This window comes from Lepisma saccharinum, chromosome 20 (genome assembly GCF_977018435.1).
Source record: "Lepisma saccharinum chromosome 20, izLepSacc3.1, whole genome shotgun sequence".
Classification (NCBI taxonomy): Eukaryota; Metazoa; Arthropoda; class Insecta; order Zygentoma; family Lepismatidae; genus Lepisma; species Lepisma saccharinum.
Genome location: NC_139248.1, coordinates 11,407,838 through 11,431,125, shown reverse-complemented (window position 1 = coordinate 11,431,125; position 23,288 = coordinate 11,407,838). Strand labels below are relative to the sequence as shown.

At 38.6% G+C, this 23,288-nt stretch overlaps 1 protein-coding gene across 1 annotated transcript in view; it reads right to left on the bottom strand.

The window, feature by feature from the left end:
- The window catches only part of dgo (ankyrin repeat domain containing protein 6 diego), a 57,141-nt gene that overhangs the window by 18,633 nt on the left and 15,220 nt on the right, over positions 1–23,288 (bottom strand). Inside the window, exon 3 of the mRNA XM_083142114.1 lies at positions 494–592. Coding sequence (XP_082998240.1) covers positions 494–592 — 99 coding nt within the window. The remainder of the gene's footprint in view (positions 1–493; positions 593–23,288) is intronic.

Sequence of the window (23,288 nt, the reverse complement as noted above, 5' to 3'; positions counted from 1 at the left end):
TACTATGGTGGACTCGGGGTTGATTTTTACATAAAATTTACACTTTTTTTCTTTTTGCTTGTAGGCTACAATTAATAGTTTTCTTACAAAATTATTTATTAGAAATACCAGCCATTTTTATCACAAAGGGTCGGAAACCCAGCATAAGATAGCCAAAAGACAGTTACTGATACTATGATGAAAATAAATATTATATACGTATATCCTGAGATTTAAGGAGTGTATTCATGAAACCATAAATTACCATTTAAAAAAAATATTTTAAACACTGCCATCTATTGTTGAATTTGGTTCTTACAGCAACGGTGCGAGTTACACACTCATTGCACCCTCCCTTTACGTTACTTACTGCGCTATAATTTCTCATGAACTAGAAATGGAAACTTCTTAGTTATATAATGATAACGGAGTTATTTAAGTAGGTATCTCTTTACTTGGAAATTAATAACTTTCAAAAGCACAATCTGCTATAAAGCATTGAACCAATACTTACCAGGTCACGTGCATTCACACCACAACCGGAAGAGAGCAAGATACCAACGACGTCAGCGTGGCCAGCAGATGACGCCAAGTGAAGAGCTGTTCTTCCATTCTGAAAAGAAAGAAAAAGAGCCATTATGACGCAAGCAGGTGAGGGGCAAGCAAGCTACTTTTTTTCGAGGGGGCTGCAAACGCAGTGGCGTGCCCAGGATTTTCGAAAAGGGAGGAGGGGTTACGTGTATTTTTTTCTTAGTAGTCAGACCTCACTTTGATATCTTTTCCTCCATTTGGCATTTTTCTTTTAAGAATATTGAGCCAAAGGGGGGGAGGGGGTTATGACTCCCACGAACTTGACTTGGGCACGCTACTCTGCAAACGAGTCATATTTTCCCCCATAATAGTGTTATTTCCTAAAAAGAAACACTCCTTCAGTATAAAGTTATCATGTTACTGCAACGCCGTTATAATAATTAACACCAATTACTGTTACCGAAATTAAATTATATATCGTCGCAGCAATGCCAAAGCCACACATGTGCAAATTTTGACTTTTCACATTCGTGACTACTTTTTGTTGATAATTCCTACGCTAAGTTATACAACATAATAAACTTTCTTAAGTAGGGACATGTTTTACCGATGACATTTATCCAAACCAGTGGCGGCTATTGGGAGGGGCAAGGGAGGCGGTTGTCTCCCCCCCTCCCACTGCAACTTTTTGCCCCCGCACAGTGAGCTCTTAATGCTAAACCTTGTCTACCAAGAAAAAATCAGCTGTCCTTGTCCCCCAGTTTTGGCACCCAATCGCGCTGCCACTGTTCTAAATGTAAAACATATTTTTTGCCGGAAAATTTAATATTAAAATGCTTCTATCTCGAAAGGAAGATTAGCACATTCGTGGTGCAACGATATTTGAAATATGTAATTTGAAGTGTTCAGATTCGACCATCATGGTCTACGCAATAGTTTAACTTCCAAAGCATCTATATAGGGTATATCATAAGTGACAGCGCAAACTAAAAGTGTGTGAAGTAAACGATAATAGAAGCACAAAAGTATTATTGAACATGGAGTCGCACACGAACTGTTTGCGAGATAATTGCGACTGTGTGGATACGATCCTCCACTGACTTTGTTGTACACATCGTACGCTTGTCTCCTTGCGCACTCCGAGGTTTCGTTGTTTAAAACTGAACACTGCCGAACATATAACATATTGTACAGCACAATTGTCCTTGGTAATAAGAGCAACAGTAATGCCTAGCGAAGTGAACCTTTTAATTCTGTTATTGTTACTAAGCAGGACTATGGTACCACACACGTTAAAAGCATACGATGTGCACAATCAAGTCAGTGCGAGATCGTAACCACACATTCGCAATTGCCTCGTGTACTTTTCACCGTTTCAGTTTGCGCTATCACTTATGATACACCCTGTATAAACATTCATAACATTTGTAAAGGGGACTCGCACGACCAGGTAGCCGATAGAGGACGCAATCTACATTCCACGCACTCAATGCGAATCTGGCATGCGTGACTCTGGAACGCACGCTCGAACCAATTTCCAGGACCACCTCAACCCCTCCTCCTGTTCCCTGGACCCTCCAGCCTGACACGCAACAGTTACGCTGGAACTCGAGACAGCGTTTAAAAGCGGGGTCACCTCATCTGAATTTTCCCACTGGAAGAGGGAAATAGGACTGGTTTGATTTATGCAAAGTGCAGGGTGTGTGCAAAGTAACTCTCCACTTCCAATTTGGCATTCGCCTCACTGTACAACTGTGCCTCATAGGTATCAAGAGGAATAAGGTTGCCACGTCTCAAAAATTAATAGGCCTGTGCCTGTAAGTTATGTACAATTCATTGGCGTACGCAAGGGGGCTGATGGGGCTACAGTCCCTCCCGAAATTTTGAGAAAAAATCAAATGGAAGAAGTAAATAACTCTGGAAAGAAACAAAGCAGTAAATGCAATCTCTTTAAAAATAATCCCTGTACAATTTTTCTTAACTCTTTTTAACTTAACGATTAATTTAAAAAATATTGTATATTGTATCTGCCTATACCTTGAACGCAACTATGAGATATTCACTTTTACAATTCCAGCCCACTCCGAATAAAAAAATCCCGTGTACGCTAGTGGTACAGTTGGCAGTAATAAGTACTCAAATTGTTCACTACTGCATTCATTAGCTTTGTATTATTCCTTTGGAGATTCGAGAATTGAGTTTTAAAAAACCAACGAAGCAGATGAAGACGTCTGTTGCGCAATCAGTGGATTCCTTCCCTTCCATTGGGTGATTGAATTGTGTTATTTTCACGTCACTTTCCTTCCACTTTTAACTAATCGCGATCATGAGTAATAATAATGAAATTGATGAAGGAACACTGGAAAATAACGCCCAGGCTGAGAGTTGAACCCGGGACCCCGGCATCATAGCGCGTTGTGATAACCACTCCACCATGGAGGTCAGCTTCCTTCTCTTAGAAACATGCAGGATGTAAAAGAGACAAATCGTGGCGATGAAGATGAAACTGATAAAGGAACACAATGTAAAACTCATGCCCTTCAGAGAGGCTAGTTCGAGATTTCAAACAACGAAGCCAGTAGACGGTCATGCAACCGTGAAAAAAACAAACAAATGATATCTAATCAGGACTGGCAACACTGGTAATCTCAATGTCCACAGTTGCATACATTGAGGCTCAAAGTAAACGCATAAGGTTAGGTTAGGTTATATTGCAGTGTATAGTTAAAGATATTCGAATTGGACTTGCTTTTTGAGACAAGTTAATATGATATTGTAAATTGTCTTTTATAATGAATGAGTGAAACTAGCTATGTAAAAACAAGTTATTTAAGAATGTATTTGAACATAATATGAAGACATTTACATGCAAAATGTATATTTATGTATTTCAAATGTATGCTGGACGTAAACAGCGAAATGTAAAGCTGCAAGTCCAATAAAATTTATTGATGATGATAATGATTATTATCAAAATTCTGTTAACTCATTATTGTCAGACTGTTGATAATCAGATAATCCTACGTGGCGGAGTGGTTAACACAGCTCGCTTGGACGCCAGGGATCCCGGGTTCGAATCCCGGCCTGGACATGGGTGTTTGTGAGTGTCCCTTCATCAATTTCATTGTGTATCATCATCCATCCTCATCTTCGCGATTATCCAAAAGTGGCAGAAAAGTGAAGTAAAATCAATCAATCGATAGTCAGATAATCAACACATCAACAGTCTGACAATATAATAACGATTTAACAGATTGGAGAAGTATTTGAGAAAAATAGTGACGAGGACTTTTAATCATGGACTCTTAAGCTTGTAAAAACAGATTGTTGTGATTGTGAGTATACGAGAAATAAACCCTTTTTTTAAGGTTGCATCCAGAGTTTCGTTTACCGCAACTTGAGATTATCAGTTACTCGCGATATTAGGAACGAAAGGTTAATTCCAAACGTACCAGGTTAAAAACAAAATTACAAATTTTACACGAATAAAATAGGAGTTTTACCGTTTATTGCTCTTAAGAATTTTAAAACAGAACCGCTTGAAAATCAGTACAAACGATGTTGCAATCAGTACTCTACGTTGTGTTAGAGATCATTGAATTATAATTTTTCACAGTGGTGATGACATTTTAGGGTTACGCAAACAATAGCAATGGTTTACAAGACAAATATATTAATGTCCGCCATCTTCAGCTAACAACAATTACTCATCACCAAACTTCTCAGAGGCCAAAGCAAAAAAGCTTCCAAGACCTAATTGCCTTGTTGAGCAGCTTGTAAAGACAATGGCGTCATCTCATCAGCTCCAAAGCGTCTTGTGCCATGTTGGGACCCCATAATATCACCCGCTAGCACAAAGACGTGTGAAATGCCATATGTAAAAGAGCGACGAACAATCATTGAGGAGTTAACCGTCGAGGAGATATATTCAGGAAGCACTGGGAAACTGGGTGACAGTTAGGCGGCCTCCATATGTGGGAATTTCTTTGGACAAGGTTGTGATTCAAGTGCACATGTCCCTGTGTATATTAACTGTGAGACAAGGTTGCCAGGTCTACTAATTTATCCCGAGGTGTCCATATTTTTTTTATATTAGGAATAAGGGCGTCTTTTCCTTTTGGAAGGCTATACCAAACGAAAATTATAGACGACTATTGTGTTTACATAAGTCGAGTTCGGATGTAATTACATATTCTATTCCTTTCTAGATACATACCTTGAACATGGAAATGTCAACCAATTACATAACTGACATGATTTTGCGTAAGTTTTATGTTACATATTTGCCAGGATATTACATATTTTACATGTTTGCTAATTTACTTTACATAAAACAACATATTTTGGCAATTTTTTCCTCTCCTGGTCCTTTATCCTATATTTTCGATCTCTGAAACATGAAGAAAATTTGTATCTCATGTGATGTCATATTTTGTAATCAATGAGATGCATTGTCCTTACAGTCACCTAAAATTGACTGCCAAGTCGAAAGACAGGCTGAAAACCAAAAGAAAAAAAATTACTGGAACTATTATTTATCGAAAGATACTGGAGTTTACCCCTCCCCCCCCTTTTCTGGTTACATATTTTTGTTTCGCTTTTAGATTTAGGCAAAGCACCTAGAAATTTGGCATCTTTGGACAAGAAAGCTAATTTCCTGTACGTAGTTAGTTACACAATATGTTTCCTTGTACAAAAAGTACAAAAGTAGTTATGGATTTTCATTCAATTGTTATTTCTGTAGAAGCTTTTATCCTAACATTTTGTTTCGAAAGTAACGAAGACCCTCTTAAATGTTTACATATTCTACAACATTTTGCGATGTGAAAAGTAATTAATAGTTGACAAAAATGCTATCTTAAATAAGTACACGTTGTTGTGATTTTTGAGTTTATAAATTTGATGCAAATTTTAATTTGAACAATTATGTGTCATTAAAATTATGTTGAACATGTTAAAATAAAATAAATATGTAGCAGAATTCTTGAAATTGCTTGGTACTCGATTATTATTAATATTACATATTCTTTGATACTACATATTTAGCTACATATCCCTTTGATAATATATATTTAGGTAAAGGTAAAAAAGGTAAAGTGTTCCCCTGTGCTTAGCACCACGCCATGAAGGCGTATAGGGGGTGTGGGGGTAACGCCCCACACTTTCTTGATCCGGTCGTGAGTGGGGGTGATGTGATCAGCACCACGCCCCTGACCGCCTTTACCCTCCAGGGTTTCCCCCAGGTACCCATGTTATTCGACGCTGGGTGGGCGCCGGGGCCGCTTCCATCGTTAGAAAAGTTCCCAGGTTTGAACCGGCCGGGGATCGAACCCGGGACCTTTAGCATGGTAGTCAGACGCGTTACCGACTGAGCCACCGCGGCCAACCAATATATATTTAGGTACATATTTTATCAACTATTGTTACATATTTTGTACTTTGATATTACATAAAAAGCCGGGGTCTATACATTAGATCTCACTACGGACTGTAGCTAAGAGACAAATCTCGGTGTCGAAATTTCTAGCGAGATCGAGAATATTATTTAAAATAGATTAGAATGACAACCTCTTCAAGACTTACGGGACCAGACAGGTTCATACACTTCCAATTTAAGCCTTTATTGCAGTTATATTACTATTATGAAACGGCACAACGCGCTACGAAGTCAAGGGTCCTGGGTTCGAATCCCTGCCTGAGCACGCGTGTTCTTTGCGAGTGTACATTCATCACTTTTATCTCGTCATCACTCATTCGCGATTAGCCAAAAAGTGGAGAAAAGCGAAGTAAAATAAAGATAATCAATCAATCATTCACTTATGGAACGTTCAGAAATATTTTGCGATAATATTAAACATATCCGTAATACCTTTCACGTAAACCCCATGTGATTTGCATGTGATTGTAACTTTAAACAGACTTTTCGGTTTTTCCGGGATTTATGGATACGAATATTTAGTAAGACCAGGATCATGAGCGTACCCAGACTTCCTTCTGTGGGGACTCCCAGAAGGCGCAGTGGTAACGTTGTCGACTTGTAATCAAGGGGTACCGTGTTCGATGTCCTGTAACATAACCCACAGCGCTACAGCACCTTGAAGGGCCTTGGCTTACCTACCGACTGCTGGTCTCCCTCCCACACTGTTCCTCCGTCACCTGTTATAGCGTGGAGGTCTTAGACCAGTATTCGATGTCCTGTGGAGACACATAATAGTTCTTATCCCTGTTTAAACTGTAGGCCCAGTCTCGATTAGCCTGTCTGAGTGTGTCACGTGCCAGTTTCGATGACACAATGAGAGTTGCAAGGAGGAATGGTTTCTCGGAATCGACGAGAGATGGCAGCACGCTATATAAAGATTAGAAAAGGAAATTATAAAAACTTAGAGCGGAGAAGAAGGATTATATATATTATAGTAAATTGAGAAATATATAAAAGAAGAGTTCAAATACTATAAAAGAAATAAATAGAATGTTGTATATAGTAAATTAAAATAATTAAGAATATGGCCGCATATGAAACGTTCATGAAAGTTATTAAGTAAGCGAACGGATTCAGAAATATATCTCCTTTGGATTCTCTGGCAAGGAGAACGTCGCCATGTTTTGGTTGTTTGTCCCCGGTGGCGCTGTTGTCAAATTAGACGCCCCGAAGCACTTTACGGTTGCGCTCCTTTTTAGTCGCACTGGACCATTGGCAGCGCTTGTTATTAGCGATCCTGGTTATTTCCCTTGATTGTTGTTTTAGGAGGAGGCGCTATTGTCAGATTAGACGCTCCTAAAAATCCTCTATAGCTTTGGTTCAATTCTCTACAAGGAATGCAGCATAATGATTTGTCTATATTATTGAAAAGAGATATGGTAAAGAGAAATATTTGCGATAAATGAGAGAAATAAGACTTTCTCCAGTGGCAAAGAAGAATAGAAGAAATAAGAATTTGCTGTGGAAAGAATAAATAAAATAATTTATCGAGAATATAAGAATATCTCGGCGGAATATAGAAGACAATAAGAATTGCTGCTGCAATAAGAAATAAGAATTGATATGAATAGAGGAAATAAGAAACAACGATGAATAAAAGGGGACGACTAAATTTTTGTAAATAGAAGAAAGAGATTGTCATAAAAGGTAGATGAAAGAAGAAGAAGCCTTCCTGTTACCATAGAAGCTTTTGATGATAAAAGAAGAAGAAGCCTTTTGAAGTCAATTAAGAAGAAGAAGCCTTTTCGATCATCCAAGAAGAAGAAGCCAATAAAAGAAGAAGAAGCCTTCAAAGAAGAAGAAGCCTTTCGATTATACATATATATATATTTTCTCTGTACTTTGTATTGTTATCAGAATATAGTCCGCATTTTACTATATCCTCATGGCTATAAAACGCTTTTTTATTTGGAATTCTCGAATAAAGAACCTATCCCCCTGAGATTAAGATATCTGTAGCCGTGGTAAATATCATTATAAGTACGTACCCATAGGGGCGTAGCAAGTGAAAGGGATGCCCCTTTGAGAAAATATGTCAACCTCACACACAGAAAACTAAATGCATCATATCGATTGATGCACCAGAATGCATCGATTGATGCACTAAAATGTGGTTTGTAGCTTCTTCAAAGAATCAGATTCACATTTGATGCATTTTGGTGCATTTTTGTATGTCGTGAAAGAAACACCAAAGTGCATCATTTGATTCAAGTGAGGATTTTTTTAAGTCGAGAAGGACTTCAATGCATTAGTTGATGTTTCTTGATGCACCTTCCTGCATCTTTTTGGGATGATGCACTTAAACGTTTGGTCTGAGCTGATGACTTTATGTAGCTCAGACGAAACGTTTAAGTGCATCATCAAAAAAAAAAGATGCATTCTGGTGCATTAAAGTGCATCTCGACTGAAAGAAATCCTCACTTGAATCAAATGTCTCTGAGTGCACTTCCACGTAGTACACTCTGGACTGCATCTTGCAGACTGGCGAGCGAGGGTCTGGCATTGGGACTCAGGGCCAGTATGATCCTCTGTGGAGCTGGTGTTGTGTGATGTCCATCTGTTGTTTGTGATCACTAGAGAATGGAACTTTAAGTAAATAAATGTTTTTTTTCTGCGATAAGATAGAGACCTTCGTTTTTGCCATAATTCTGATCCTAGCCTTATATGTCAACACAGCAAATTTTATTTTACATATAAACACATATTTTCCAGTTTTCCGTATGTAAATACATATTTTGCGAATTTTCATTTTAAATACATAAAATCGCTCATTGACTTCAGCTACCTCGAAGGAAAAATGTTTATTCTCCGCACCTCTTTCCTATCGAGAGTGTTAGGTTTGTTTTGTCTTTGAACACGCTCGCTGGCAGACTTCTGGCGCCTCGCCTACGATCCTATTGGGGGAAAATATTACCCCCACTGATCTAACGCACAAGTGCTAATGTCTAAATGTACAGAAATTTTTGGGTAAAACCAAGGTTTTCAAACTTTGTGCCAAATTGCATGTGTTTTGGAAGGTGAAGTAAAGGAAGAGGAAGCTTTGGAAAACTTCAGCGTTAGTGACATTTCGTGCTTCAAATATGCAAGAATTGTTTCTTGTTACGTGCAGCGATCTTTCTCACAATATAAGATTCTTTTTAGAGATAATCGTCACCTAAAAACTAGCTCACTAAGAGGTAAGCATTTAGAAACTGATTTCAGGTGTTAAAAATGCATGTAATATTTTGTTTTTGTTACCAAATTGTTTTTATTTTTGTCACACATTTTTTTCCTGTTTTTATCACATATTTTCAACATTTATGACACATAAAAAAAATATTTCTGAGTTTTTTAGCACATAAAGTTCCGTTCCCATCACCTCTTCATCTATTTCATCATACTCATCTTCGCAATTAGCCAAAAGTAGAAGAAACACAAAGTGAAGTAAATCAAATCAAACCGATTACCCTGTGTCCTCGATGGAGAAGTAGTGTAGTGGTCGCCTTAGTAATCAAGGGGTTCCGAGTTCGTTACCGGGTGGAGGAGGCACATAGTGGTTCGGATCCCACTTGTAACCGTAGGTCCAGTCCCGATTAGTCTATGTGCGTTCAAATTTAAAAATGATAAAACTCTCTCGGAGTGACATGATATCGAGATTAGTACCTTAAACTCTATTCTTTATTATTGGAGTGCACATCGCGCTACAACGCTCCCGGGTTCGAATCCTGGCCTGGGCATGGATGTTTACGAGTGTCCATTCATTAATTTCATCATATCATCCCTATCTTCGCAAATTAGCCAAAAGTGGCACAAGAAGCGAAGTAAAAATAAAGCAAATCAATCAATCAATTTATTATTGAAGTGAGATATGAAGCATTTTCTAGCTGTAGGATACTTTCCGACGATGAAAGTGAACGCTTTCTTTGCTGAAGCTTAAAGTTCAAGAAGAGTTGAAGTTCTTTTATTTAAAAAAAGAAAAACCTCTGGATTTCTCACGTTTTTTCGCTGCTTTCACCAGTCGCTTCTTCTCTCGGACATCTCCACGAGGCACGTTGCTTGGGTGAAAACTTAATTCGCACGGTGAACATTGTTTCGTTAACAAGGGCCTAACAAAAAAGGTCTTACACCTTAACCTTTTTGCCTAGCTAAAGGACTTCCTGTTTCATTCTAGAGAAGATGCATTTGTTGTAATTCTCGCTCGCCTATACTATATAGGTAGCACCAGAGGCGTCTCGTGAACGCATGCGGTGCATGCTGCGCATGCGTCAATTGTGGGGAAAAAGGACAGCTTGCTCTGCGACGACATTCATGAGCATTTCTACATTCTAATTTCTTCATATAGGAGAAGTATTTATTTTACACGAGAGCGCTCAACTAAGATTATATTACATTTCTTGGATCTGAAGTGAAAGAAAGTAATAATTATTTTCCCACAATTGACGCATGCGTCACTTCAGGTCCAAGAAATGTAATATAATCTTAGTTGCGCGCTCTGGTGTAAAATATATACTTCTCCTATATGAAGAAATCAGAATGTAGAAATGCTCATTAATGTCGTCGCAGAGCAAGCTGTCCTTTTTCCCACAATTGACGCATGCGCAGCATGCACCGCATGCGTTCACGAGACGCCTTTGGGTAGCACGTTCCTTATTCCCCTAGTTTAGCCTAGGTACTCTGTGTGTCAAGAATTAATTGTTTTCTTTTCACTCTTCCCCCTTTTTAATTTACTTTTCCTTTGGCATTTTTTCTATTTGTATCTTCCCCTCTACCTCCTATTTTCCTCCATTTCTCTCTCTCTCTGTCACCCCTTTCCAGCTTTTCTCCTTTCTTTCTCTCTCTTTTATCTTGACTCTTTCGTTCTATCTCCATTTCTCTCTCTCTTCCTCTTCTTTTTAATCTTGATTATTTGGGTCTACCTCTCTCTCTTGTCTTTCACATTAGCTCTACCCTTCCTCTCCTTTTAATCTTAACTTTTTCGATCTAACTCCGTTTCTGTCTCTCTCTTTCTCGTTAGTTCTGTTCTGCCGTTTCTCGACGCCAATCTGTTTAGGTTATACACCTAACAATCTATGTGGGAGAATGTAAATATTCTATTTAAACTAATATTCTACTAACAATACATTGTTTGAAAACTGTATAATAGTGTATGACTGTAATTGACACTCGATTACGATTAAGTCCACTTAATGCACAGGAAGGCTAATCGGGACTGGACCTACAGTTTAAAGTGGGATCCGCACCACTGTGCCATGTGCCTCCACCGGGTATCGAACCCAGGACCCCTTGATTACAAGGCCACGACGTTACCTCTACGTCATCGGGGAGGCCCTGCACTCGATTACGAGTACCATATATTAATATTTGTGCCAAAAAATTTAATTAACATCAATTTTCACCTAACGGAAGATTTCTATAGTACAACCACAGACTGTTACTGTGTTACAACTGTCAATGCATGTATGACTTTCTAATTATTAGAATATCTACGGAGTTGAATTTATTTTATGATTAGTTTCAAAAGGCAATTTCTAACCTTTCTCATAATAATCATAATTCAATGTTGATCGATGTCATGTGAGTGCAATTAATGAAAAAAGATTGTATTAAAATTGATATTTTTGTCATTCAACTGGAATATTGATAACTATCAACATACATTTCTAACAAGTAAATGTTTCTATTTTAAAAATCAGGAAATAAAAAGTATAATAAAAATCTTAACTTCTTATTAACTAACTTCTCTTTCAACTAAAAACATTCCGTATATTTCCAGTTTTCCCTTAATTTCCACTACATGTATACATAAATATAATCCTTGTCTGCAAAAATGAGCCGATGAAATGGTTTCAAATAAAAAACAACATATAATTGCTGGAATTCCAGTGTAGGTATAATTGTGATTCTAACAATTCGTTGCTGACTTCAATGACACAACGTATCCCTCTGGGGCTTTCCCGTGCATGAAAAAATGCGTTTCTTTAGAATAATTCTCCTCTTTTAATGGCTACATCAAAAATTTCCACTGTTTAATTCCCATCTTCCTCTAATTTAGCTGTTTCTCAAATAATTATCTCATAATTGCACATTATTCGAATTAAAAGACATAGGAGGAAATGTGTTTTCTTCACAAGTACAATCAGAGTTCATTCGTCTTTCATTGCCTCTTCCTGCCTTACTGGGTTACATTTTAAAGCTGAGCTAGTCACAAGGTGAATACATACAGGTGGGGTTTTACAATACATTTTCTTTAGTGGAAATTTTCGTGTGACGTTGCAACTGTCCCCAGTGTGGAGCAGTTAGTTGCAATATTTTGAATAAAAATAACTTTTCAAATGTTAATTAACACTTTAGTGTATTAACCAATTTCTACAGTCACTATTCTAACGAATAACAAACAAAATAACATCAACATTGAATAGAGTCGCACAACAGAATTTTCTTCATTCTTTTCAGATTATGCTCAAAACGAAATAACAAAAATATAATTGCAAAAAAAAAAATTCTTTGAATTAAAGAACTGTTGCAACGTACTTCTGTAGAATACGAACGTTCTGGCTGCCTCCCCCGCCCCAAATTATAGTTTTTAAAGGATGATTCAAGTTAACGTATATGAAAATTAAATTCGTCGAACTATTAAAAATGTAATACTACTACTCTTCAGAGAAATCATGGGCTTCCACATATTAGATTTCGTTGAATATCCTGGACAAACACAGCTGTAGAAATTTCATCTTCTACATGTTATATTTAGAAGCACAAATATTAGATTGTTTTAATTTAGATTAGTCTTGCAGTTCAGATTTATCTATTTTGAATACTCCATTTGAAGCATATACCAAATGTGTGCGTATATGAATGCAATATGTATTTATTTATTGAGAAAATTTCAGACACAAATGACCATTTTTCGCTAAAATCGTCAAAAATGAAATTAACTCAATTAAAAATAACAAAATAACACACGAAGATAAACGAAAATGAGTCAAAGATGGCACTATTTGATATTATTTAGCAGCATTTGTTATGATGGAAGGCATACTCTGAGGAAAATATATCAACACTTGATGTGAGGTCATTATATTGGGTGGGAAGTCTGTAGTAGAGGAGAAGAAGGAATTTTTTTGTATTTCTAGTCTCGGCTTTTCTGTGTAAAAGATATTTGTGTTTCTTGCTGTACGTATACCCGCTCGAAAATGGAAGTCCCGAAGGAGTGTGTTGCAGTGGATTTAGCCACTAATACTGAATAGATTATTGAAATCGTTCAGCAAACGGCGCTGATAGGGAGCTTGTAAATTTAGAAAGGACAAGAGATGTGTTGTTAAAGAAATTACGTAATTAGGAAACCTTCTAACGAACTGTGACTATATAAAATTGAAGGCGGATTGAGAAGAGCCGAGTTGGACAGGCCATGGACCAGACTGGAGAAGAGTATTCTGTTATTGGGGAAATGAATGGGGCTTAACCTTAAAGTATAGGTGAGAACTGAGAGATCACTACATGTACGAGGGCTATTTTTTTTCAAGGTCCGATCGGTCGCGAAATAAAAACCACAGTGAAATCAAAAATGTTTTTATTTGCAATATTTAGCTACACCTTCCAGCTACTTCTCTACATAGTCGCCGCCCAGATTTAGAATTTTGTCGTTTCCAATACCCTCGTCATAGAAGGCAGCCGCCTGTGCTTTCAGCCAATTCTCTACGCTGGTCTGCAGCTCGTTGTCTGTGCCAAAATGCTGTCCTCCTAGCCAGCGTTTCGTGTGGGTAAAGAGATAAAAATCTGAGGGAGCCAAGTCCGGGTTGTAAGGTGGGTGATCAAACACCTCCCATCGAAAACGCTGCAGGATCGTCTGTATTGCAGCTGCAGTGTGCGGCCGAGCATTGTCATGAAGAAGGACAATGCCTGATGACAACATTCCTCTTCGCTTGTTCTGAATTGCCCTTCGTAGACGTTGAAGCGTCACGCTGTATGAGGCTGCATTAATGGTCTTGCCACGTTCCATGAATTCCACCATCAACACTCCTTTTTTGTCTCACAACACAGTAGCCATACACTTTCTGATGGAGAAATCGAATGACTGCACGCACTTCACACTTGGCGTGCGACTCTAATGTTCTAGGCATGTTTCCGTGCTCACTGCACGCTCCGAACTGACACGTGCGACGTGACGCAATCAACGGGCATACTAGAGACACTGCGCAACACATCCGCGCACAGCTTCATCGGATTTTCAATGTGTTTTTATTTCGCGACCGATCGGACCTTGATAAAAAAAAATTGCCCTCGTATTAGTAAAACGATACAGTAAATCTGAGACTCGTCGCCTTCTTGTGGTGCCTGCAGTATGTTCCTCAAATATGAACTATTAGTAGAGAGCAATTCCTAAGTTTTTGTGAGAGGATACTGCTGTGATGTTATTACTAGGGCTCGGATTTTTAGGTAAATAAATATTTTTTCTGCGAGTAGATATGACCTCGTAAGTGAGTTACAAATTCCGATCATAGTAACTGGAGCCTATATATCAAATTTTATTTCACATAAAAAAACATATTTTCCAATTTTTTTTATGTAAATACATATTTCTTAATATTCGCTCATAAATGCATAAAATGAATGTTTTGTCCCTAAAATTTCACATAAAATTTCGTATCTACTTAAATTTTCTTATCTTTTTAAGATTTCCCAGAAAAAAATCAAAAGGTTTTTTTTTTATAGTCGCTGTATTTATTTTCTGATCTTAGAGAGGGAAAAATTTCTGCAAGACCTGGCAACAGTATCCAGTCTGGATGTAACGAATTGTCCATACTGAGAGGTAAAACGTAAGCTCAACGTTCAGTAGTGGACAGATTGTTCCACAGTATTTGCTTGGCGTGGTATTGCGTGGAAGAAGCACTAGTGTGTTTCGTTCGAAAGGTGCGAGCTTTCTGTAAGCGTGTGCGTGTTTGAAAATGCCGAAAGTGAAATCTGCACCAAGCTATCGTTTGCAGCAATATGTTGCAGAATTCAAGAACACATTTACCTCTGATGGAAAGCTACTCTTTTGTCAGCCCTGTGGAAAAGCCATAACAGCAGAACAGCGATCTCAGGTAACCCAACATGTGAATGGCAGTAAACATATTGCTGCAGCTGCGAGTGTGAAAAGCAAACAATCCCTCATTGGTGACCCCATCCCAAGTTCGTCCCAAGAACCATCCAAGTTTTCTTGTTATTGTGTGGATTTGTGTATGGCTTTTGTTTCTGCTGACATACCGCTTTATAAGGTGAATCATCCTCAGCTGCAAAATTTTTTAGGCAAATACACAAACATCGACACCCCAGATGAGTCTACTTTAAGAAAATGTTACCTCCCAAAGTGTTACGAAGAAACGATGCAGAAAATTCGTGATATCTGTGAGAATGAAAAAATCTGGGTCAGCATAGATGAAAGTACGGACTCAAGTGGTAGGAAAGTGGGAAATGTAGTTGTTGGGTTATTGAAAAATGATGAAACAATTTCAAGTAAATCTTTTCTTTTAACGTGCCAAGAACTGTGTGCCACAAATCATGTTACAATTGCTAGATTGTTCAATGAAGCCATGCAGATATTGTGGCCAAGTGGGGTGAAGTTCGACAATGTTTTACTTTTGCTCACAGATGCTGCAGCATATATGAAGAAAGCAGCAGAAGGTCTTGCAGTCAGTTATCCTAAAATGACTCATGTTACGTGCATTGTTCATGGATTGCATAGGGTATGTGAAGAAATCAGAAATGTATATCCTAATGTAGATAAATTGGTTTCGAATGGAAAAAAGGTGTTTGTGAAATCGCCAACAAGAATTGAAATCTTCAAAAAGGAAAATCCCCAAACACCGTTGCCACCCACACCTGTAGTTACGCGGTGGGGAACATGGCTTAATGCTGTTACATACTATGCAGAAAATTTTGAAGAATTTTCATCTGTTGTTAATGGACTGAATAAAGATGATGCTTCTTCAATTGAAATTCTTCAAGGTATGTTGAGTGACTCTACATTAAGAAATGACCTGGCTTATATTTCTGCAAATTTGAGTTTCCTATGTAATACGATCAAGAAACTAGAAGCAACGGACATTCCTTTGTCAGAAGCAGTTAAAGAAGTTCGTGAAGTGGAGAGCAAGCTCAACAAACTTAATGGACCAAAGGCACAATTGCTTCGCAGAAAACTCCAAGATGTCATGGCAAAAAATTCCGGCTTTAAAATGATGTGTAACATTTCGAATGTATTGGACGGTGAACAGGAAGACAATATTGGATATTTAAGTGTGAGTGAAATATCATGCCTTAAGTATGCGAGGTTGACTTCATGTGATGTAGAACGAACATTTTCGCAGTATAAGGCACTGTTTCGAGACAATCGTCAGTCCTTTGTAATGGACAATTTGAAGATGACAGTTGTGGTGTATTGTAATTCACCATTTTTCAGCAAAACATGCTAATTTCATCTGGTGAGTAGAGCTGTTTTAAGCAGAAATTTTCAACATTTTTAGCACATAAAAATGCATATTTTCCATGTTTAAGTACATAAAGTGTAAATATTTTCCATATTTTGAGCACATAAAAAATAAATATTTTTCTGATTTTTAGCACCTAAAAATCCGAGCCCTAGTTATTACCACAGATTGAGTTTATTGATGGATTGATTTTGTTTATTTTCCTTCGCTTTTATGCCACTTTTGGCTAATCGCGAAGATGAGGATGGGTTGAAATTGATGAAGTGGCACTCACAAGGAACACCCATGATCAGGTCGAGGATTCGAACTCGGGACTCCTGGCATCGAAGTGAGCTGTGCTAACGACTCCACCACACTGAGGCAGTAAGATGAGAGAGTGAGAGTATTGCATTTACCGGCTGATACTTTTCTGGTCTTTCACTCCGAAAAAATACCTGGCGACAATTTCACGGCTTCTAATTATCCTCGAAATTATGGAAATTCGAAGTCTATTTTTATTTTGCACGAGTTTTGTGTGAAAAAATTAAATTTTTGTAATAACATAATACGTAATTTAATAATCTTATCTAATTCTTGATTATTTTAAAGCAAAAGTGTTGGTAAATTGATGCATATAATTCGAGTAGAATTCCTACATAGAGCTTTCAATTACAGTAAAACCTCGTTAATACGGACCCCGCTTAATCCGGACAGGCAAAAGGCAAAAAAAAGCAGAATGCAAGGTTTAAATGTAGCTAGAAGTCAACAAGAGAACTTCCTAAAGAAATGGCAGTCAACCACTGATGAAATTCTGTTTCCCGCAGACTTTGTACTGTACTGTACTAGGCCTATGCCCTTTAAATACACCACAATAAACGTTATAACACCATTAAGCCTTGTTTCCATGATATAAAAACTAAATATGCTGACCAAGGCAGAAATTTATTTTATTTTAAAACATAAACTAAACGTAACGTTTCAACCTTCTAGCAAGGTCTTCTTCGGACTCTGTACCAAGTACAAATGTTTGTACAAATGTTTGTACTTGGTACAGAGTCTGAAGAAGACCTTGCTAGAAGGTTGAAACGTTACGTTTATTTTATGTTTTAAAATAAATTTCTGCCTTGGTCAGCATATTTAGTTTTTATAATAAACGTGTTTTGTTGCTATAAACGGAGTTTTAATGCACTTTATACTGTTCTCTTAGGTTATTTCAGTTAATCCCGACTTTTGTTAAACCGGTCAACTTATCCCCCATTAGTTCGGATTAACGAGGTTTTACTGTATTTTAATTTTCAAGTATCGGTATGGGTATCGGGGGAATCTGTTCGAGTATCGGCATCGGTATCAGTTCAAAGTGATATCAGCTCATGAAAGATTTTACTAAAAGCGCAGAAAATTACCAAAACCACAGGTATAGCTAATTCCACCATCAACATGGCACTGGCGGCGATTATGGGGGACGTGGAGGGGGGCAGTTGCCCCCACTTTTTGCAACTTTTGCTCCCGCACTATGCTAAACCTTATCTATCAAGGGAAATTAAACTGTCCTTGCCCCCACAGTTATGGCACCTTGCCCCGCCCCTACCCCGTTTTGGTACCCAATCACCGCCACTGCTCTCTGGTAGTTCTCACGTGACCAAACCAACATGAGGTCACTCCGCTTTCAGCCTACTTATACCAGCTTCCTGCTATTATGCCTGTCCCAGGCACTGCACTGTTTACTGTTTGTCCCGACGACAACGCACGCGGGTTTGGAGGCCGTTAACACAGCCAGCAATTAAGGAACGAAAAGCAATTATTCGGGAGCCTTGTTACGTCAGTGAAGTTCCCACATCGACTGAACTTCCTTCCCAAGGTTAATTGTGCTGGCATTCCTCGCAATTATGGATCCTTGCTAATGACATTGCTGGGAGGGGAAGGGAGCGTACTACTTGCATTACATAGAGGCTTGATTGTAGCAAGAGAGAATTTTGGGTTGATTTCTAAAAATTAAAATTTGCATGTCGTCTGATTCTATCCGAAAGGTACAGTCACGGACACTGCCGGCTTGTAACGATTCCATTGAAAGTCAATGTATTCATTACAAGCCGGCAGTGTCCGTGACTGTACAAAGTAGATACTTGAAGTATGGTGTTAACGGAAGTGACGTCACCTAGTACAGTTCGAAAGCGCCAAGAACAGAAGCACAGAAGTACAGCTCACCGCTCAGGAGAAGATCCCTGCCGGAAGTCAAGTGACGTAGGGGCAGGCGACTCCACTATTAACGTTGGGGGAGTGCACCCTGGATCAGAAACAAGCGCTTTGGTCTCGCTGTAAGCTGTAAGGCTTGATTCACATCTACGCTCAAATCACTGTCCGCGCACGGTCAGGGGGTATCCACATTAGCGGTCAAGGTATAATCATCGTCAATCTGGTGTATTTCTTGACAGAGTACACCGATTTTTTCTTTTGATTTCTTGTTAATAAAGAACCTGACGATTGTACTAACTACAATGTTTAAGATATTTTTAACGACGGAATTGGCTGTTACAGCACTGGCGTTGGAAGAAAATGGCAAAGAAAAATAGGGAACATTTATTTGCACTTACAATGTGCAGAGCTACAAATGTCAACAATGGTAAACATTACTTTGTCGGTCTAAAAGTTTGGCATGAAAATTTTTGGGCTGATTGATTCATATCGACATTGTTGATAATTTCTTTTATTCGAATGTTTCCGACACAACACGGCTAAATAATGTACAGGATAAGCAATACAAAAATATTCTGTACACTGAAAAGAAAAAAAAGCAACCAATGAGAAATAAACAAATTCATAATTCAAAACGAATTGAATTGAGAGTCCCATTACGGTGAAATGGTGTTTTCCTAATCTTTCCGGGGGACACAGGATTTCTCATCGGTTGCCGATCAATCCGTTCATTCGATTCTTTCCGAATACTCTTGATTGTCGGCTCCGACAAACTTGTTGCAGCAGACGCGCGCTTGGTGCTCTGTGTAATTGACAGCAAATATTGCTTTTCTTCAGATTCACGATCTCAGAATTCAATAACTTAGCTGATAATCTCACGCGTTTCACTATGCACAGTAGCATCTTTCTTCCTTACACCTGCCATAACCCTTAAAACACCACGAAAACCACGCAAAATCCCCCCAAAAATCACAATGAAACACCCACGCACAAGCACTTCCACAACGACAAAGAAAAAGCGGAAGACTTCCTGCTACCCCTAAAATCTGCAAATAGACCGGTCTTCCCCTGTCCTTCCACACGTCCTCTCCCCTCATTTGGGGATCTTCTCGTGAGCGGTGAGCTGTACGAAGCTCGCAGCACAGATGGTTGGTGACTAGGTCACGTGATATCTACACTCGCTGTTCATTTGTTTAATATCGTGGAGATTGAAAACCAGCAACACGGGTTAAATATACGTTATGGGTCAGCAAGTTGTTGGTTAAAGTGCTTCTAATGTGTGGAAATGTATGTGTAAGAACATTTGAAAATGCAACGTGATATCTATGGTGAAAAACAAGTGTTTATAACGTGGGGAAAACAACGTGTCCTCAGTTTTATCTACTGATCGTATTTGGCGCTGCAGTCGAAGTGCAATTCAAAAGACTTTCACTTCGAGTCCACGACTTCAAGACCGCACTGCAAGAGCATACTCGGAGGATGCTCTCGCTTCAAGTGTGGTCTTGCACCTTTCGGACAGGCCTTTGGTTGGAAGTCCTCAGGTATACAGTAGTAGCGTATACTGGGTTAAGGACCGGGGCTATCGCACCATATCATAGTGTTCGAATGGACAAAAATTTGCTGGTGGGGGTGTTTTGTTTTTTTAACTCATTTGCGGTGGCGGGTTGAAGTGATGTGACTCTGTGATTAAAAATATATACCTCATAAATAAAACATGGAAATATACACTGTCAGTAAGGAAAGGATTTCAAGAATTTCAGTCTTATTTGCATAAATAAGAGACCCATATTGTGAAATATTATGTAGGCCTATATACGAAAATAAAAATAAAATTTCAACCTACCTATTTTCACGATTTTAAGTTCGGGTACTCCTTGTTGGCGCAGTAATAACGTCGTTGCCTTGAAACTAAGGGGTCTCGGGTTCGATGCATTGTGGTTTAGATACCACTTTAACTGTAGGTCCGATCCCCATTAGCTTATCTGTTCATAAAGTGGACATACAAGAAAAATCCACAACGATTTGGAGCTTATCGTAATTCACAAAAATACAATCACTAACTACTGTATCAACACGCTGCCTCTAAATAAATTCCACGCACCAAGACCACTCGACGCGATCTAGACTAGAACTGGTCCTTGTCATTTCGGTAAACCATTCCCGCTCAGCCAACAATTTTCTACTCCCCACTGTATATCTAGTTGTTTGAAGGTCAACGACCTCTTTTTCAACTCCTCTGCAAGCGTTCAATTATGTTCTTGTCCCTGCCACATGACATTTTCCCCTTCCCCGCGAAAATTTGGCTCCAAAATTCCCCATTCCTGGGAAGATTACGTGCTGGGAAAAATTGGTTTGCAACATTGACCCAGACTGTTGAGGAAGTTCAGAGGGTTTTTTTCCCCGCCATATGCAACCCTGTTCTCTCTCCTGTAACAGTTTGACTCCACAATTACCCGATCCTGGGGAAATTACATGGTGGGAAAAATTGGTTTGCAACATTGATCGGAGCCCTATCAAGCTTACCCGTCACCCCCGTGGAGTTGCCCGCCAGCTGGGCCAGCCTGCTCGCGAATTCAAAGAAAGCGGGCGATGTTTCCAACTCCTAAGAAATCAGGTTCATCTCCTTATTGAAATGAAAACTTTTATGCACATTTTTTGATAGATATTTTTTCTGTATTTTATTCCCTGAGTCTGGGCTTCGCAGATAGCCTTGATAGCCCCGAATATACGCCTCTGGTATACAGTTGTGGGGTACACCAGCCTCTAATCAATGGATAACAACAACACGTGGCGCAACAGCTCAGGAGGGCCAGGGTCTGACTATCTTCCGACTGGCGCCCTCATTCCTATCTGCCGAAGTGGGAGATATCCAACCAGTCACTAATCTACGGATACTTGTATTTAAATCTGCATGGTGGTGAAGAAGTGTGGTGCTGATCACATCACCTCCACTATGCCCGAGAATTATATAGAACCCTACATCTACAACCCCTCAGGGGTGTGTACGGAGTGGCCCTTTCTCAAAACACATAAATGTCAACCTCCCTTCCATGTAGTACACCCTGGACTGCATTTTGCAGGCTATCGAGGCCCTGGCGTCTGGACTCAACAACCACTATAACCCTCTGTGGGGCTCGTGTTTTGTCGTCCGTTCATCCATCTCATCACCATTCATCCTCATCTCTGCGATTAGCCAAAAGTGGCAGAAAAGCGAAGTAAAATAAATAAATAAATAAATAAATCCATCCATCCCCAGGGGATCATTTCTGTACCTTCCTTTCGTTAATATTATTGTAAGTACCTTAGATACCGTGAAACATAGGCGCCGACTTTGGGAGGGGGTGCTACGCCCTTTGGGGGTACGTACTTAAATGTTGGGGGTACGTACTTAAATGTTGGGGGTACGTACTTAAATGTTATATACCACGACTACAGATATCTTACTCTCAGGGGGATAGGTTCTTTATTCGAGAATTCCAAATAAGAAAGCGTTTTATAGCTAAGAGGATATAGTTAAATGCGGATCTATATTCTGAGAACTATACAAAATACAGAGAAAATATATATGTATGTATAATCGAAAATGCTTCTTCTTCTTTGATTATCGTAAGGCTTCTTCTTCTTTTATTATCAAAAGGCTTCTTCTTCTTTTAATATGGAAAAGGCTTCTTCTTCTTTTAGTATGGAAAAGGCTTCTTCTTCTTTTAGTATGGAAAAGGCTTCTTCTTCTTTTAGTATGGAAAAGCTTCTTCTTCTTTTATTATCAAAAGGGCTTCTTCTTCCTTTCTTCTTTTTATTTATTTTCTTTCTTTTCTAAAGCGTAATCTTATTTATGCGCTCGCTTTCCCCGCTTCTTTGGAAAACAATACAAGCTATACTTGTAGAAAGAGTAGAGAGATAGATTTCTGAATTCGTTCGCTTGCTTAATAACTTTCCTAAACGTTTCACATGTGGCCATGTTCTTAATTATGTTAATTTACTATATACAATATTCTATTTATTTCTTTATTGTATTTGAACTCTTCTTTTATATATTTCTCAATTTACTATAATATATATAATCCCTCTTCTCCGCTCTAAGTTTTTTATAATTTTCTTCACTCCTCTTTATATAGCGTGCTGCCATCTCTTGTCGATTCCGAGAAACCATTCCTCCTTGCAAAATTCATCGTGTCGTCTGAAACTGGCACGTGACAGGGGTGGGGGCAAGACACTATATTTACATATATAAAATATTATTTATGCCAACCTTGCCCCCCCAAAAAAATAAATCGACGCCTCTGCCGTGAAATCTTTGCCAGCGTTTATATGTATAAATATATAAGCTATATACGTATAATATAATTAATTTTCATTCATTCACGTTATTCTGTTAATACTTCAACAGACCAAAATGTGGTAAAGAGAATCCAGACCAATTTACAAAGCTAAGTACAATTCCTTAGATCAAAGTGGCAATGAATCCTCGAGAAAATATACACCACGGTTAACATTTTAAAATATGGATTTGATACAGTCTTTGCAGGAATTTGATTAGATTGTATTCTACTAATTATCTTGAATGATCTGTCTGAGTCGTGTCCACAACTTATCACTAATTCACAAACTGTAAAGCTACTGAGATAAAACTTGATAGGCTGAAACAGTGGCGTGCCCAGGGTTTTCGAAAGGGAGGGGTTATG